At 34.6% G+C, this 19164-nt stretch overlaps 2 protein-coding genes across 7 annotated transcripts in view; one reads left to right on the forward strand and one right to left on the reverse strand.

The window, feature by feature from the left end:
• Positions 1-744: 744 nt before the first annotated feature.
• Positions 745-5277, reverse strand: LOC105211326 (putative defense protein 3). Its single transcript, XM_011182678.3, has 3 exons — positions 4883-5277; positions 3232-3451; positions 745-947 (listed from the first exon to the last, which is right to left on the reverse strand). The coding sequence occupies exons 1-3, from the start codon at positions 5088-5090 to the stop codon at positions 878-880; spliced, it is 498 nt and encodes a 165-aa protein (XP_011180980.2). The 5' UTR covers positions 5091-5277; the 3' UTR covers positions 745-877.
• The window catches only part of LOC105211327 (uncharacterized), a 34320-nt gene continuing 18870 nt past the window's right edge, over positions 3715-19164 (forward strand). For 2 of the 6 annotated variants that reach the window (XM_029039630.2, XM_054229334.1), the window contains exons 1-2: positions 3715-4034; positions 13500-14857. In XM_029039630.2, coding sequence (XP_028895463.2) covers positions 14248-14857 — 610 coding nt within the window. In that variant the 5' untranslated portion in view covers positions 3715-4034; positions 13500-14247. Of the gene's footprint in view, positions 4035-7619; positions 7891-11605; positions 11756-13499; positions 14858-19164 lie in introns of those variants that run through there. The other 4 variants (XM_054229339.1, XM_054229336.1, XM_054229328.1 and 1 more) reach the window with 4 other exon arrangements.

Consider the following 19164-nt stretch of genomic DNA (forward strand, 5'->3'; position numbering starts at 1 on the left):
TATTAAAATCTAATTATAGGCTTTTCAAAAATATGGTGGGCTTTAATCTGCATATATGTATTGATTAATATGTGAGATATCTTAGCAAATGAAGTGAGTGTATAGTCTTGGATATAGTGTACCTTGCTGGTGAAAATGAATGAAATCGGTTCAGGAATTTCCTCAGCCCTCATACACTATATAGGACGATTTTCGTTATTCTACTAAACTTTGTGCCGAATTTATAGGTAAATTTGGGTGTTATCTTAATAAAATTTCTTCAATAAATTGCGGAGTATAAAATGTTCGGTTGCACCCGAACTTAGTCTTTCCTTACTTGTTTTATATTTAATTCGAACCTATAACTATTCAAGAATGTTCCTTTAAAATTTCAATAATCCTTGAAGATATAGCCGTTTTGTGGTGGAAGCGCCAGTCGACTGCGAGAGCGCCTCAAAACTTTGAACGCTTTTTTCTTGAAACAGTTTTTTTACGACTGGCGCATGAGGTTACTCAAAACCTGTTAATCCAATTGGTTCCAAATTTTAATACGTTGTTCTGTACATATATATATAGCTATGGTATGAAGTAGAATAAATCAGATCGGTGAAGATCTTCTTTACTTTTCAAATTGATTTGTGGCGGAAAAAAGGCAATTTAAAAAAAAAGGTTTAAAGGTCCGCCATTTTGTTAATTTTTGTGCGAAATTAATGTGGGGCGTCCCCTTAATCAACATAATTTGCAACTTTTCAATTTTTTCAGTCGCTTTTATTTATCCAGATATATACATATATAAACGATTCAGTTACAAAGCAAATTTGAGTTATTTTATTCACAATTTTATATTCTGCTGCCGAAAAATATAAGAAAGCTTTAAGCTCTCGCAGCTTCCATTTTCTCATTGCGTTGCTTGCGCTTTTGCTACGATGTCACTCCAAAATGTTCCATACTCCTTTAACACGGTGCCACTGAAAAGAAAAATATTTTATTTTATTAAAAAATATAAATTATTGAAATATGGAATAAAATTATTAAGTCAAGTGCAGAGTTGTACTTCAAATTAAAGTTATTAACGCTATTCATTCCTGACTTATTCCATTCATCTGTATCTCTTACTATTATATACTCGTATTAAGGAAAAATTAAAATGTTCAATGGAACAAAAGTTTTCGAAAAAGCTTTTCAGCGTCTTTTAAGGAATTCTCTCTAAGCCAAAGCGGTTATTTTTAATTAAAAAAAATGATGCTGAAGCTTTCTTATATGGATTTACACATGTACGATTCTTGGCATAAATTTACATTAAAATTTTTATATTGAAAAAGTGGTATAATCGTTGGATCCATCATATAAGATTTATACCAGTTGCATCTTCGAAACGCTAGTCTCCACACTGCAGTGCTAGTATGTAAAACCAAAATTTAAACATCTTAGACAACAAAAGTTGTTGAGAAACATTATCGAGAATGGAAATGGTTAACAGTTAAAAGCACTTACGCTGTCTATTTGTCATAAGAAACATTAAAAATAAATCATACTGATATTCAAAACACCGTTAACCGCTAATATACCAGCTAATTTTATTTTTACCAATAAAACATAACGGCATAAATGAAAAACAAGAACAAATTGTCTAATTGCATGCGCATGCGCGTTTGTCCAAATCTGAGTATGAGTACAAAGTAAGTCTGTATGAGTACTCGCACTTATAGGCGATTTGGGCAATCAAAAAAAGTCGCATAAAAAGAAATCGTAAAGTATGGCTAATGAATCAAGCAATAAATATTTCATGTTGTGCAATATTGGTAAACACTCCGGTGTCGCATTTACTGTTTACCATTTGCAGCAAGATTTGCCGGCTTTGCCACCAACAACTGTGTGACTGCTGCGGCTAATGCAAAAGGCAAGTGGGTCAACATAGGCCGGTTATCATGTCTCGTGCGCTATCGCTTTATGGGCGAATGTGTGTTTGTTTGTTTTCGGGTATTACTTAGTCTACCAAAAAGGAAGTTTCTTTCAATTTACCAAAGCAACAAACACAATATGGTATAATTATGCTTCGTTATACCCTACATGATTTTTTAATTATTTAATTATTTTTTTAAAGTTTGAGGCATGATTAATTGGTTCCGTGCTTGATCTTACTCGTTTATTTCTTTCAAAATACTTTCAAGATCTATAGAAAAGGCAGATTAATATGAGTTCTCTTTGAAAAATCTTGAACCCCTTGATGTGTTTTAATTTAGAATACCATCAGATCTGATGGAGTGATTCGAGTTGTTTTGTTCTCTGAGTCCAGAAGTTAACTTGAGTTACTTCGAAATAATTATTTCCGAATATACTCTTCTAAGGATTGGTCTAAGCTTAAAATATTATTTTCGATGGTTTAGGAAGCATAACCGGAAGCAGCCGTAGGTAAGTCATGTGTTTCAAAGTGGTAACGTTTCTTGAATGTTGATTTTAAGAGCACTGACTGACTGACTGCAAACGTTCATTGATCTACTTTTCTAAGATCTGCACATCTTTTGATAAATTCGAGGTGGTGACAATGCCATTATGGAAATCTGGAAGTACCTGGTAACTAACTAGTCAAGTCTCCAAGCTATTAACTCAAAACACATGGAACCCATAAATTAATTAGGCAGATTTGGTCTAGGCATCATAAGTGTCATAATATAAGAATATATTATTTATAAGATAGGTCAAGGAAAATTATGTACAGACATAAATTCTAGACCCTTTGCGATCGGATATACAAAATGGATCTCGTTAACGACAGATATGAGCTCAAAACAAATAGTTGTTAATTTTCACAGAGAATGCTTGGTCTTTTCATGTTTTAGATCTGAGGCTCTTGGATACCGAGACGTACTAAATCTGGAACAGGACTAATGATAGTTTTAAAGTAAGATCATCTAAATTTATTGTTTTTATTAGAAATTTGCTGTCACTCAATAAGGTTTTAATCCTACGAATACAGCACGTCTGCACGCACTTCCTTCGCCATGCAACAATTGTACATATGTACAAACTATATATCTATGTATGCTCCATATATTTACCTACGAGTGTAAGCTTTTAGGTTTATTTGCACAAGTCAATATACTTTTACAACTATGACACAGTATAAATATCCATAAATAACTACATACGAGTAGCTGCACATTCGTGCGCATAATATTGTACCAACAGCTGTCGAAATTCCTAAACGTGCCACAATTAAAACTGTGGAAAAGGCTAAAGTATGTGACTTACGTAAAGTAAACACGTCCCCGTTTATTTTGTGGCGCCTTCCAAAACAGTTTCGCACCCAACTTGTCGCGATTGTCCGAATGCGTTATGGCCGAACACTCGGGTATAGTTTTGGTATTCTCACTTTGTATCCATTCACCAATCCATTCATTGGAGTTGGCATCGCGCGCCTGCAGAAAGAATCCGCGGAAGGTGGACTTCTGATCGTTGGGGTAAATCGAAACTGCAAAAAAGAGAGAAGAATAAAAAATCAAAACATGAATATTTCCATGCATCTAACTAGCTAGCTTCAAAGTGTGAGAGACATGTGCGCACATAATTTATTTGTTGCTATAAATAGGTTAACAAATAAAATGCATATACCTATATTTACGCGAGTAGATTTGAAATTTATGATAGCGGCTTGTTTCACATAGAATTTAATATATAAATATAAATATATATATGTGTAATTTTTAGCAACAATTGAAAACAAAATAATATTAGCGCCAGTGAATGTTTGCTCGCCGGCTGGCTAACACAGAAATTTGCATAAGAGCGGCATCTAAAATTGTGTTCTTGTGTCGTTCTTTCTTCAGTGAGATTGATTAATTTGAGTAAATTATTCAAAAATTCAATTGTACTTTGTTCTGCGATGTGAGCGTGTGACAAAAAAATACTCACTACAGTCAAAACTCTAATCAAAGACTCATCTTTTTTAATGTCAATAAGTCAAAAGCAACTGAAACACGAATAACAAAAAAATTGAGCAAATAATTGCTAGCTGAGATTTCGACGGTATCGTTGAGTGAGCGGAGAGACTTTATGTGAGTTGAACGCGTTTCTGACACTAGCTAAATCTAGAATATTATATATATATTTATAAAATCAATTTGTCGCTGAATAAAAGATATGAGTTTGGACCAAAATTTTTTTATGTAATCGGTCTCGTCTCGATCTCAGTTTACGTCTGGTGAACTATTGGCATTTGCAACTGCCCAAATATTCGTTTTGTGTTCGTATTATATGCTAACAATCGGGTCCAAACTTGTGTCGTCGGAGAATAAGTGTTTCAATGTTGGTTTCGAAACGAATTGAGCATATTTTGGAAAACAGAAAATGAATACTGAAAACTGCTTTCTAAAACTTTGAAAATTGAATTAATTAAATATACTCTTTAAGATTTTTTAGCTGTAAAGCTCAACCCACACCGGATTATACAAAAACGTCTTTGACTAATAAGGCACAAAAACGTATTTTGCTCTAAAGCACACAAAGCGAACATGAATTTTTGTCTCGTTTTATTCGATGTGGATTGTCACATAAGAAGTCATGGGCTGTTGTCGTATCAGATATGAAAAGAAAGGGGTTGAGCTTAAGACGTTATTTGAGGATTTCTGGTTTGTTTTTCAAAGACTTTCGAGAGCAAATTTGAAAACTGACGTTGATTTTTGCAAAACGAATTTTTAGATTTTTTATTTTTTTATTGGTGTGTTTTCAATGATCATCGAGAGAAAATTTAAAACTGACTCTGTTTTCAAATTTTTTTAGATTTTCGAAACATTTTCAAAGAATTTAGATAATTTTCCACTCTATTTTCACCGCCATTGTAAAAAAATTAAACCTTCGAAAACTATAGTGTTCGCAAGTGTTTTCGAGCCACATGCTTAATCACCTGAGATCGGTTGTCCAGGATGAAAACTTTCAGAATCGGCAACAACTTCGTAGGGATTCGTATGTCCCGGTTGAGTGCGCGCTTTGCCGTGATTCGGTTGATTGGCACGTTGTTTTACGCAAGTGTCAGCGGGCGCACCATCCGGAAAGGCGTCGGTCAAGCACAAAAGTACCAATGAAAACCAAGCAACACTGCACTTAACACGCATATTGAACACTAGTACTAAATATGTTTCAAAATTGCTTTAATTAGAGCTTTTCAATTTTTGAAACTAAAACTTTATTTTTAACTTTATTTTTTTGATAAAAATTATAGTTTATACGGATAAATCTTAAATAATTTTCGCGCTTGTCTACTAGCCGTTCTGCGTTAAACCGAATCTGATGTGTATCTGAGTAGTGGCCGAAAGCCGGGCGCTTTTTAAGTCCGAATGTAAAGCGTGTAGTTCAATGCATTTGCCAAAGTTCCAGCATTTCTGTGCGCTTACATGTGGTTTATGTGCCTGAGTATGTGTATATTTCAGTGCGTGCTGCTGCTGTAAACTTGCGTGGGAACGGCTGCAATAGTGATCGATGCTTTAAAGCTGCCGTCATCTATACATACACATGTATATGTATGACTGAGTCTTAGCTTGTTTGCTGAATGAAATGACCAGACCGGGAAACTCGCTGCTTAAAATGCTTTTTTGGAAATACATTTTTTTCTGCTCACAATAGTTAATTGAAGTAACAGTACTACAATGTAGTATAGGCAAAAACATGTCTAGGAATCTGTTTGCACAGTGGTGCAGTTAAAGGGGCTTAAATGGACTTTAAAGTGTATTTTTCATATTCAGATTAGCAAAGAAGTGCCTCTGATAAACAGATTTCTTCAAATTAATTTATCCAAAAATCCAAATTATTTTTGAACTCTGAAAAACTCTTAGAAAATCTCAGCGATCCTAGCTTTACTTCTAATTTTTTTCACATTCTCAAAGCAAACTAATTTGTTAGATCCGTGAGAGGAAGTTAGACACATTTTGATGTTCCCTTCTTTCGCAATTTTAGCCTTCAGATCAGTGTTATTATATGTTCTTGCTCAGTGATGAGTTATTAATATATTCGAAAATTATGTTTTCGAAAATTTATAAAGAACTACAAGGTCCCATTGTGAAAACAAATGTTGACAGGTTTTAAATTTCTAAATATAATTCCGAAATTATAAGGGACAATAACTTTTACCATTCGGAAGCTCCCATCATCTTCGAAAGGTTTTTAAATTTAGTTAGTATAGACTATTCCGGAATACCCTTATGACCGTAAGACAAATTTTAAAGGTGTACAGTATCGCGGGAGCATAAACATCGCCTATAATAAAAGTTATAATATCAAATCTACTCAAATTTGAAAGATCAAATTATGGAAAGTCTCTCCAGACATTATTTTTCATGTCAAACTTCCAGAAAATAGTTGAACTATTCATATATTTGAATTATTTTTAAAAATTATTTGCATTTTTTAATCCCCGGAGACAGTATGCGCCACCCTAATGCATTTAAGTTTAACGAAGTGTACTTTATTCAATTTAATTCATGCTGTGTAAAGAAAAATTATGTCAAGCATATTGAGAACAACAAACTCATAGGACCTCTTCACACTACGCCAAAGCGCATGTCCTGTGAGTTGTCGTAGACGTCGCTTACTCTCTTCGTTAAGTTACGCCTTATGACATTTACTACCGACAATCGGAATTTTGTATTTTTGTTTTGATCCAAAGCAACAACTACTAGAGTGATTTGCCAATACCGAAATGGAAAACGGGATTTACGGGTTTTTGTACCTATGAATAGATGAGGAATGTGAAAAATAAAATTAGTATTAATAGCGAATTATATTTAGATATTTTACGATTTGAGAAGTGTACAGTTTTGAGTTTAAAGGGCGCTATAAAAAGTTAAAAAAATAAAAATAAAGAAAAAGCTTTTAAGCTTAAGCTTAAGATTGTTTTATACAGACTATAGTTTATATAAGGTATTTAGTTCTTAGACCATCTTAAGAAAGTTGAGAAATATTAAGAAAAAATTTCTTCAAAGAAAAAAACTCGCTAAAGCTTAAAAAAGCTTTTAACAATAAAAGCTTCAAGAAGAGAGTATCTAAAATACCCAGACCGATATATGGAAAGAATTTTGATTTCAGTTAGAAAAAAGGAATATTTCTTTGAATGTTTAGACGGTTTTATGAAAATAGATTTATTGAACTACGATATAGCCATTCTATTCGTCATTGTCTTTGTCGATGTTAAGAGCTGATATACCTCAAAATTACTTTTACAGAAATTAAAGTTATCAACTGGGCTATCAAGTATTTGTTTAGAATGCTGATGTGAAATTTCTGTTCCTGAAACTAATCTAGATTATATAGGTTCCTTGGAAACATGAACTCTCAAGTGCCAATAGGATAAAGGATTTATCTTTAAAACTTAAAAGGTGACACTTTCTGTAACGTTGTGATTCCTCATCACTTAGTCTAACATTTAGATTAATCTTTGTTCTTCCTCTTTGTCAACTATTTCCGATAAACAATCGAACGGGACTCACAACACTACGCATCGCGCACATGTGCACTCTCATTCAAATATTGGTCGCGTGCATAAATTCCATAGCATACTATTACGAGTATATATTATCCAAAAAGCATCACAATGAAGAGACGAAAGTAGAACATGGATTCGCAGGAGCTTGCGAATATTACAAACGGCGAAGAACAAATCAGATCGCATTGTATTGTCAAGGAGCGTTAACTTGTCGCGAAACTGTAGCGGATGACTGCTAACTGAAGTTAAAAAAAAAATAAAAATAAATTGGAATGAGAAGAGTAACAAAGTAAAAGCGTTAGCGCTGTAACAAAGAAAACACTAAGCAATTGCGAATTGTTACAAAGAGAAGAACAACAACAAATAAATAAATAATTAATATAAACGTACGTTTTGCGGTGCTGTGCGAATTTTGTTTTGAAAAAATATTGAAAAAGGTAAACGCCCGTTTGGTGCAATGCATTGTTGTTGTATTGGAATATCGAAAAAATACTATTGATGAGGAGAGTTGAAATGCAATGAATGATTAATGAGTAGAAAAATAAGCAAAAAATAAATAATTTGGCAAATAATTAAAATTAAACCGTTTATGAAAAAAATATGGAAATTGTGTTAAGCAAAATTAAAGAAATGCTCGTGCAAGGCATAAATTGTGACTAACAGAGCATTATTTAGTAGGTCACATATTGTCAATGCACTTGCGTGCGTGTGTGTGTGTGTGTTTGTGTGTATAAAGAGTGGTATAAAGGGGAGTGTAAAGGCTCCTTTTGTACAGCGGTCAAATGCGTTGCTAAAAATACAACAATAAAGACATATTTAACTCGCCAAATTTGGGCTGGCTTATAACGATTAATTGCAGCATATAAAATGTGCCGTTAGTACTTAGCAATTTCGTACATATATTTACTATATATAATATATATCTGAATATATATATATGTGTCTGTGTGTGCCTTTAGTGCTATGCATGTGTGTGGTTGTTGCTGTTATTGCTGCTGTGTCGTAGTTGCAGCCACATGACTTTCCGCTATTGATACTATAATGTGTAGTGGTGACTAATATAACGGAAAATTAATCGATAATTTCACAAACAAAAAAACAAAAACAACAACACGAGATGTAATAAAAAATCGCATTAATGCAGTGTGCTGCTGAACGAAAGTAAAATGTTTTTTTTTTTTTATTATAAATAGTTATTATGTGCAAGAAGCGCGTAAGTGCAGTTTAGCAAATTTTCGCTTTTCTTTTTTTTGTTTTTGTTTTTGTAATATTTCATTGTAAGTATTGACAGTAAAGTGACTGCAGTGGTGCCACATTGACACGATTTGTATGAACGCTTGAAGCGAAGGCAATAAATTTGGGCGTAGTTGGAGGCTGAAGGCCAAGACAAAACTACTACGCCGTCACAGCAGCAAAGAATGGTGCAAAGCATTTAACGGTGTCGTAAAACTGTGTGTTGAAAATATGAAATATGTAAATGTGTATGTGTATGTGTGTAAATATATATATTTGTGCTTGTGTGTGTGCCTGCTTAATTATTTACTTTGGTACGGCGCCTACTTCCGTCTTTGCAATATGATATTGTTCATAGTCGCTGAAAAGTTTTCGATATGAATTGCATGAGCGTGACAAGCAATCATGTGGCGACGGCGGCGGCAGGACATTCCATGCGCGGCAGCGACATGCGTGGAAATTTCGTATCGATTCGTTCTACACGCTTGGCTAACGAGAGCGTACTCACTCGCACGGTTGCCATATAAATTATGCCATATTTAAATGGCGTGCAAGAGTGTACGAGTGTATGAGTGTGTGTGTAAACGTAAATATATTTTTGTATAAGTGTGTGTATATGCATGCTAATATATATATGCGTGTGTGTGTGCGCTTGCTTAAGGCTACGAAATTTGACTTAAATGAAGAGAGTGTGACTACCACTTCATCATCTGAAATGTATGCTTTCTTGTTTTGCTCAAGTGCTTTGCGAATTTATGAATAATAATAACGTAAACACACACACATGCAAGCACACAAACAGAGCGTTATATATATGTGCAAGTGAAACGCACTCGAGTAACTTTCCTTTGTTATTCTAATATTTTCCCAAACTGTAGTATGTAAACAGCTTTATATATTATATGCCATGATATATATATATGTATTATATACTAGCCGCTAATTATAACAGCTCGGTACACTTGACTCAATAAAGTGGTCATAAAGCATAAGAAAGCTTAAATGAGCATTAAGCGGCGCGTGATTCAGCTGCTAATGCATTATTGGACGGCGCCAGTGCGAACTTTCATACATTTCGCTTCACTTCAAATCAATTTTTGGTCAAATTTTCTTTTGATTTTCTTGGCAATTAGTTCGGCTGGCGCTAGAATGAGGAAAATATTATATATAATAATATAGAAGTGTTTTAATGAGTACCCCCCATTCTCAATGCGTAGCATATTGGCTTTGCATCTGATTGCGAAAATTGCTAGATCATCTTTGGGTGTAACAATGGTGTAACAAGTAGAATTTGATGTTGAACTAAATAGAAAATAGATTAATATTAAAAGTACTGTATATATAAATTTGATTTTTGATAGGTTCATTTCTTCTTTCATTTACTTTAAGTCGCTTTTCGATATTTTGTGGCTGATGGGCTATTTGGTAGATTTATTTTTAAATTTTTTTTATTATTTTTTATAACTTCTCTACAAAAAATAAATTTGATATCCTATTAAATTGGTATAATTTCATCAAACTGGTATAATTTCTTCTATTCAATCTCCATGTCTTTATGCCAGTGGTCTGTTCGATTTATCACTCTCAAAAATCAAATAGAGTTTGGAAAATTTTAGATTCTTATGGAATTCAAACTTCTCGCCAAGATTTTGCTTCAGTAAAACAGAAAGTTTTGTGGACTGAGCGATGACTTTGGTTTGTGTCTCTTTTATTAACATATTCTTAAAATAAAAATCGTTTTTTTTTTGGTCCGTTGGTTGTCATTGATGTTCGTAGGAGCTTTTCTTTACATTTAACTCTATTTGGAAGACTTGATTTCAATTGACTTGTTTTAAACTAAGTCAGTATAGATCTCTCTACTCCACAGGATTTCCTCGATTTAAAAGAAATAAACATTGCCCCTTTTTCGAGAAATATTGAATTTATATACTAAAATACGAAGAGGCTATGAAATCACTAAAAAGGAGAGGAAGAATAGATAGAACCGTGTATAAATAACGGTAATTTTAATTTTTTGAAAAAAAAAGTTGACAATTGGTCTCTCCAGACTCGTGAAATTTTATAATTCCCGTTATTTTTTTAACACACCCCGCACATATATTATATCTCGTCTTCGTCTCAATTCAGAGCAAAACAGCATTATTCTGAGGATAAGAATGCCATATTTAAATGGTATAATCAGTAAAGGATGGAAGAGAGAGCTTTTAAGATTATCCGATATTTATGCTATACAAGAATCTAGATAATGTGGAAATTAATTAATTTATTTCTCTTCGATCCATAACCGACATTTGTTCGAGCCAGAGTGAATAATTGCAAAAAAATAATGTATTTCATTGATATAACCATCATGATACAGCTTTTTAAAAGGCCAAGTCTTTACATGACTAATCAGAACAATCTAAAAAGCAGTACGGTTCTAAACGAACCAAGAAAATAAAGACCTTATCAAAGATTTGTACAAACTATAGTACAGTAAAACCAGATGAGCCCACAAATAAGTCAAATAGAACATTCAGCTAACAAGTAACCAAGATGAACCTCCAAGTAAAGATCCTTCTCCTAAAATTCCCCACAAAGCATCATTCTAGGTGCTAATAGGCTTCTGCATGTAACAGTAAAAAAATGTAAAACACAACAAATGTTTTGCAAAATGTTGATTATCTCTTCCAGTTTGAATAGTACTGGTGAATGCTAAAAAAATTTGACAAAATTTACATTTTCCCCAAAAAAAAAAAAACAGAAAATAAAAACAAATATTTATTCTCACTTGACCTCATCCTACGCACACATTTGGCAATAAATTTAAAACTTGGCCTCTGTGCAGCAAACTTGAAGTGATAATATCCATTTTTTTTCATTTACATATTTGGCACACATTAATCTTCCATTGGCGACATTTAGACTGGTGGTAATGACTTTAGAATTGTTGCACGCTCTCATTTATCCGCTGAGGCAAAGGACAGTTTTCTCATTCATTGCAGCATAATTATATTTGTGTAAACATTTGCAACTTGTGGTTAGCTCTCACTCATTTCGGCTTCGGCACAGTGCAAACAAATAATAAAGGTGGGTCTAGCTTTAGGAAATTAAATCCGTCAAAATTTACTTAGGTAAATCTGATACCTGGGGCTACCAACGGAAATTACTTGCCGGCAAACATTAGAAAATAGCTCGTTGCTTGCCTAAAAATATAAATGAAAACAAAAAAACAACAAATACAATTGTGTATTAATGTGTATCATTATAAACTGTTACTATAGAGGGGTGTGTAAATACTGTCTACAGTGGCTACAAGCTAAATACGGACGTCGCTGAAAAATATTTAATTTTAGAGGAGTTGATGGTGAAGGTACTTCCATTACGGGGAGTACAGAGATTCATTATTTTGTTGACGTCGCAATATCCATAATAAAAATATTTGGTAGCATGATCTTGTAAATCCTAGAATTTGCATATTTATTTAAATAATATTTTAGACAGAAGCTACATATTGACGACCAACCTTAAGTTTTCGAAGAAAATTTACTATTTTGAAATACCATTAGGATCTTCAATGGTACAAAATTTGGGATTTATTCTTTGCTTTTTAAAGAACCCTCAAAAAGATGTCGGAATAGATGTCAGGGGGGTTAAACTTTGAATGATATTGATCGATTCTTATGTTGGATGGTTTTATCGCAATCTTCGACATAAAAGAAATATGAAATATGAAAGGTTTCTCCAAATCGTTATATTCAATGTTTATGTATATTATTATTATCATTCTTTACTGGCATAGACACCGCTTACGGGATTATAGCCGAAATAACAACAGCGCGCCATTCGTTTTACCTTTTCGCCAAGGGATTCTCCACCTGTTCTTCCCAATGGAGTGGAGGTCTTTCTCTTCCTCTGCTTTCACCAATGGGTACTGCATCGAACACTTTCAAAGCTGGAGTGCTTTCAGCCATTCAGATCACATGGCGTAGTCGCCGACTTTTTATTCGCTGAACTGTAACAATGTTTCGTACAGGTTAACGTTCCATCATCTATAAATCTTTCGCAAAATATTTCTCTCGAAAACTCTTAGTGCCGTCTCGTCGGATGTTGACATCGTCCACGCTCCAGCACCAAAAAGCAGGACGGGAATGAGGTGGGACTTATTTGGTTTTTGTTCGTCGAGAGAGGACTTAACTTTTCAATTGCCTACTCAGTCCAAAGTAGCACCTTTTGGCAAGAGTGATTCTGGGTTGGATTTCAAGGCTGACATTGTTGTTCGCCTTAATACTGGTTCCATGATAGACGAAATCATCTATAACTTCAAAGTCTGACAGTTTGTTTAATGTCGGGAGAAATTTTGTCTTGTTCTCGTTTACTATCAGACTCATACGTTTCGCTACCTTATCTAGTCTGGAAGTAGAACTAACGGCGTGGTTGTTGTGTCCAATGATATCGATATCATTGGCGTACGCCAGCAGCTGTACACTCTAATAGAAGATTGTATCTTCTGTATTTAGCTCTGCAGCTCGTATAATTTTTTTTCAGCATCAGGTTAAAGAAGCCACACGATAGTGAGTCACATAGTCTTAAACCTCGTTTGGTATCGAACGGTTCGAAGAGGTCATTCCTGATCCGGACGGAGCTATTGGTATTGCTTAACGTCAGTTTACACTTTTTATGTACAGAATGTTTACACGGTTTATATGACTGGAAAACAGGGTTCTAATTGCTTCACTAAATGAACTAAACTTATGAATGACGTTCTTACATTGATTGGTATCATATATAAAATTTTCCACATTCTGTCTAAATTCCATCGATATTCTTACAGGTTTTTCATGTGGCTCAACGAACAGCTGGCAATCTGAAAGCGGGCAATTAGATATTATACAGTTTGAAAAATCGAACAGAATGGATGAGGATCACGACGACGACATAATATGAGATCAGATGGGGCTGTAAAGCCCCACCATAAAGCTTTCGTCTCCACTGCTAACGGCAGTCGTAGTAAAGACGCGAAAATATACAAATCCAATACAAATGTTAGCGAATGCATGTGAGGTAAATACAACGTTCGTATCAACCATTGTTATCGCTTCAAATAAACACTGTTGCTGCCGCCGTTTACACAACTGCCGCTTCTGCTGTTGCTGATGCTTTCGTGATCGTCGTCGTTAACGTCGTTGTTGTTGCTGCCGCAAATGTTGCCATTATTGCTGATTATCGAACAGTCTATGTTACACCGCGGCCCGGACCGGATAGTATTAGCAGAGGGAAACCTAAGAGGCATACTCGAAACTACAACAGCAACTACTTAATAATTACAATAATAATAACAAAAACAAAAAACGATACACAATTAAATACGATGCACGCCATTGTTATGAGCCGTTAGGTGATCGAAACAATCGCAATGCTATAAAAACAAAAATAAAAACAAAAACGCGACAAGAAAAACATTTTAGAAAATTATAAATGTGTAGTTTATAAAATTAACGAAAATACAATTAACTCTACGAAAGCTTTAACACAAAATAACGAAAACACCGATTTTACCGAGGATACTCGTCGTAAGTGAAATGGCCAGCAACGTCAATAAAATGGAAACGATTCTGATCGGTGCAGCATCGGTGGACCGGCGCCACGACGCCGATGTAGTTCACGGCCTGTCCGTTTTAGGCAATTACAATAACAACGTCACAACAAAGTCCAATATTAAATGTGGTGCGATCCTGACATTGCCATTTCTAACGGTTTTCTGGCTATCAATTTGTGGTTTCGCCACTTCGTTATTCAATATGCAAGCGTTCGCCGCGAAAATGTTGCGTCTGCAAGAATCGCTAGTACTCTGTGGCCACACAAACAACAATAAACATAACGTGAAACCAAGTGGAGGCTCACCGTTAGTGCCATCGCTGATGTGGCCACAGTTGCCGGCACGTAAGCCGTTGGCACCACGCCCAGCCTCGGCTGCAGCAGCCACTTTGCTGGTGGGCGGTCGCTTGAGCGCTGGATCGTCTTCGTCAAGGATTTCTGCACAGCAACCACGTCTCTCTTTCACCATTTCGTATGTGTTCTACGCCATGTTCATACTTTTCTTGCTGCCTACAGTGCATAGCGATGATGGTGACAATTTCTTCTTAGTCAATACCTTTAGCATGAGCCCGGAGACTACTACGCCGCCATTCGGTGAGTGTCAACTGGTTTTTCTTTCATAATAATCTTAATTATATTAATCTTGTAAGAAAGCACATCAATTTAGTACACACATGGCTTGTAATTAATAGCGCAACGCAAGAAATCAATGTTTTATCATAAAAGATCATCTCAAAGGCCTTAAAGATAAAGTGCTTTGTTTTCCGAAGAGTTGAAAGTGTTTCTAAATACACGATGCAGCTTTTAAGCGCTTTTCTAATAGCTTTGTTGTTTTGAAGAGCTTTTGGATTACAAGACTTTGTCTCAAAGGTATTTGATATGACCTAGATTTTAATTTGAGATAATATTTATTTTAACTAAAAGAAAATAAAAAGTGCTGAGTGAGAGAAGTACTCATATAACTTAGCTGAGATAAATGGTTTAGGATAGATTTAGATACGGAATATTCACTTTTTATTGGATATTTGGCCGATCTTCTCTTCTTATAAGGAGGAATGTTGGATCTTTTTGTCGTTCGAAGGCTCATTATTGCCTATGCAGGGTTGATAGTAGCTCTAAGTTTGTCTAAATATGAAGGCACATTCGATTTGATATGATTGTTGATATCGGAATAAAGCCCTGAAAGTTTGGAATTTCAATATATAGTTAATCTCTAGTTTTCAAAAACTGTATAATTGAAATCGATAGTTTTGGACATTTTTTTACAAATGCTCTTAATTAACTCAGTCAATTAATCTTGATATTGTAATAAAAGGGAATTATCGATATTATCGATAGTAAAATCGAGAATTTGACTAAATAATATCGATATTTTCCTCGAGTACAGCTTGGGCTAGGTTAGGTTAAATCGCTGATCCCTGTGCCTCAGTAAATCCCACTTGGACTGCTTAAACTAGTCTTTTGTGATGCCGCAAATTGCTCAAAATGGATGCTGAAAATACTCAAGTGATGACAAAGCTCTTTGAGACTTTTACGAATTTGTGCAGGCAACAAATTTGCAATTGGGACAGTTCAACTGGTTTTCCAAAGTTCGTCCTGCCAAGAGTACATAGATCTCACTGTAGTTATGAAGACACAGACAATTCAGTTGACTCCTTTGAATAAAAAGTTTCCAAGTTAGAATACTGCTAGCTATATGGATGAATCGGTTTCGATACATTTATCATGTTCTTCAGATAGTTTTCTATTTCTACATATTATTTCCGAGCCTGAAGGTGTCCTTCATTAGTAAGTAACTTGATTTACAGAATTTGTATGGGTAATTTTTGTCGATTACTACATGAAAACAAAATCGATTTTTTATGGAAAACTATCGGTATCAAACGAACATATACAGACGTTTAAAGTATAGTCATCTTGATTTCTATTGATCCTGAAAGATCTTTCGTCTATAAATGTGACTATGTTAATATACAAATGAACCCCCTCAGGCTGTTGACTGCATCGCTTTTAGCGATAATATCAGTACAGTAACGGAAACTTAATACGGTGTTGTTTAGTTAGCTAACTTAGTTGATAGAAATTGGTATTAATTACAACAATAATGCAGACATGCTGTGAACAAGTAAACTTACAATATGTACACTATTGTGATAAATATTTATTTTTAGTTTTCCAGAAACATGAGATTAGGTTATAATATTATAATAAAGCAAAAAAAAAATGGTGAAGATTATATTCCTGGTGTGGGTGTGAAGCACTTTGTGGGCGCATTTGTAATCGTGTAAGCCCGGTGGGTGGCCTAATGACTCGTAGGCTGTAGGAGTGGGTTCGTACTCAACGTGTTGCTCGCAGCAGGTCAGTGGTTACAAAAATTGCTGAGTAGTTAAAGCACGCAAACTCTTTAAATGCTGGGGTGGAATTGAGTTAATTACAGTTGGAGTGCGGGTGTACGCCTATGTAAATGTTGGAATTACATAGTTCAATTACATTTTTATACTCTCGCAACAAAGTTGCTTCACATAACGCTTGTTTGTAACACCCAAAACTAGACGAGTTAGATATAGAGTCATATATACCAAAGAGATCAGGGTGAAGAGTGGAGTTCAAATCCGAATGACTGTCTGTCCGTCCGACCGTCTGTGCAAGCTGTAACTTGAGTAAAAATTAAGATATCTTAATGAAACTTGGCACCATAGGAAGGTTGCTTTCGAGAAGAATGAGCAAAATCGGACCACTGCACAAAATGGCGAAAACCGAAAACACATAAAGTGCCATAACTAAGCCATAAATAAAGCTATGGAAATAAAATTTGGTATGAAGGATCGCAATATGAAGGGGCATAATTGGATGTATTTTTTTTGAAAGAAATCGGATAATAACCACGCCCACCTCCCATACAAAGGTTAGGTTGAAAATTACTAAAAGTGGGTTAACTCACTAACGAAAAACGTCAGAAACACTAAATTTCACATAAGAAATGGCAGAAGGAAGCTGCACTCAGAATTTTTTACAAAATGGAAAATGGGCGTGGCGTCGCCCACTTATGGGTCAAAAACCATATCTCAGGAACTACTCAACCGATTTCAATGAAACTTGGTTTGTAATAGTTTCCTTACATCCCAATGATATGTTGTGAAAATAGGCCAAATCGTTTCACAACTACGCCAACTTCTTATACACCAGATCTTTGAAGACGATCTGAATCGTTTATTTTACAATATATAAAGTAAGCACTAGTGAAGATATCGATGCCGAGCTTTGCACAAATAAGGCCCCATATATCGAACACGAGGACCTCGGTACTTCTAGCCTAATATTATGGTTTCCAACTTTCAATGGACTTTATACAAAATATATGACGAATATGTGGGTCAAATTGTCTATTATATAATATAAATAAAGTTAAATTAATAAATTGCGAGAGTATAAAATGTTCGGTTACACCCGAACTTAGCCCTTCCTTACTTGTTTTATTTATATATGTTTTTTGTACATATGGAGTGCATATTATTTATCTCTAGTATAAAAATTCCAATACAAATCGGTTATAATAAATCATTTCTCGGAACAAATTGCAATAATTTGCATAAACGGTCGTTGGGTGAATTCGAAAAATGATTGTGAAATGTAAAATATACATATTATGTAGGAGAGGAGGAATATTATTAACTTCAATGGAGGAAAATGATTTTGCATTAAAAAAATAACAAAATAACAAAAAAAAAATAAAAATTTTATTTAATTTTAAATTTCATTGTTATGTGGTAGAATTTAGTTTCATGTATGGTATATTGGATCGAGGTCTTTCTTTAAGAACCTCAAACATTGTTAAGAACAAGTAAGTAGGTTAGGTTGGATTAGATTCAATAGAGCAGTCCTTTGTGTTGCCAAAAATTTACCCCCTCACTGAATTTTTAAGAATCGCTTTGTCGAACGCAAGAACCTAACACAAATATACAAAAATGTGAGATCCGAGAAATTTTGGCCTAGATTGCTTAAAGGCGGGGTATTCCAAAAGAAAATGTTGGAGATATTCTATCTACTTCTTCTATTAGCAGATTCTGCTGATAGCATCCGGTTAAATTTTAGGTTTGCCAGTGAGAAGCCTGGTGGGACAATGAACAATTGAACCCCAACGATTAAGGAAAGTTTGACCTTACTGAGGGGGAATAGTTCCTTAGACCTCTTGCGATGTACTTTGTGCCAGAAGGATCTTGCAACAGAACAAGTGTCCAGCGCTGTCTCCGTTCTTTTTAAGCGCTTCTCACCACACTAGAATCTCATAGAACATTATAGGCTTGACTATATCTCCTAAGAACTACTATTGATGAAAGGCCCCATATTTTCACAATGGCTCCTCTATAACAGGGCAACCAAATTCTGTTTTGCTCTATTCGCTATGTCCAGCATAAGGTTGATTTAGAACCAAATATTAAAATATCGACGGTGTTTTTATGGAATCTTTAATTATATATAAATAAAACTTTTCACTCCAAAATATTATATGTACATACATATATGAATGTAATTGTTTTTCATTTTAAGATAAATATTTATTTAGAAGCTTATGTTAATCTCCTACAAGCAGCTTAAGACACACTATGTAATCTTAAGTTTTTCCCCAACAAAAGTTTTGAAGTCTCTCGGCTGAAATGTGTGCAAAATATCAACAACTAAGAAGTTGTGAAATAATTCTCATACAAAACACATATGTGGTGAATTCTGCTTCGGTTGAAGATTTCTGTAGCTTTTAGCCAGTTTAAAAGATTTTCAGATTTTCTTTGACCTTCTTGCATGTTTTTGGTTTTGTCAAAGGCGCATTTGGAATGAAAAGTAAACGCAAAGAAAGCGAGCAAAAGTAGCAGTAAGCTTTAGGATATCAAATACAAAAGGATAAA

This window comes from Zeugodacus cucurbitae, chromosome 2 (genome assembly GCF_028554725.1).
Source record: "Zeugodacus cucurbitae isolate PBARC_wt_2022May chromosome 2, idZeuCucr1.2, whole genome shotgun sequence".
NCBI lineage: Eukaryota > Metazoa > Arthropoda > Insecta > Diptera > Tephritidae > Zeugodacus > Zeugodacus cucurbitae.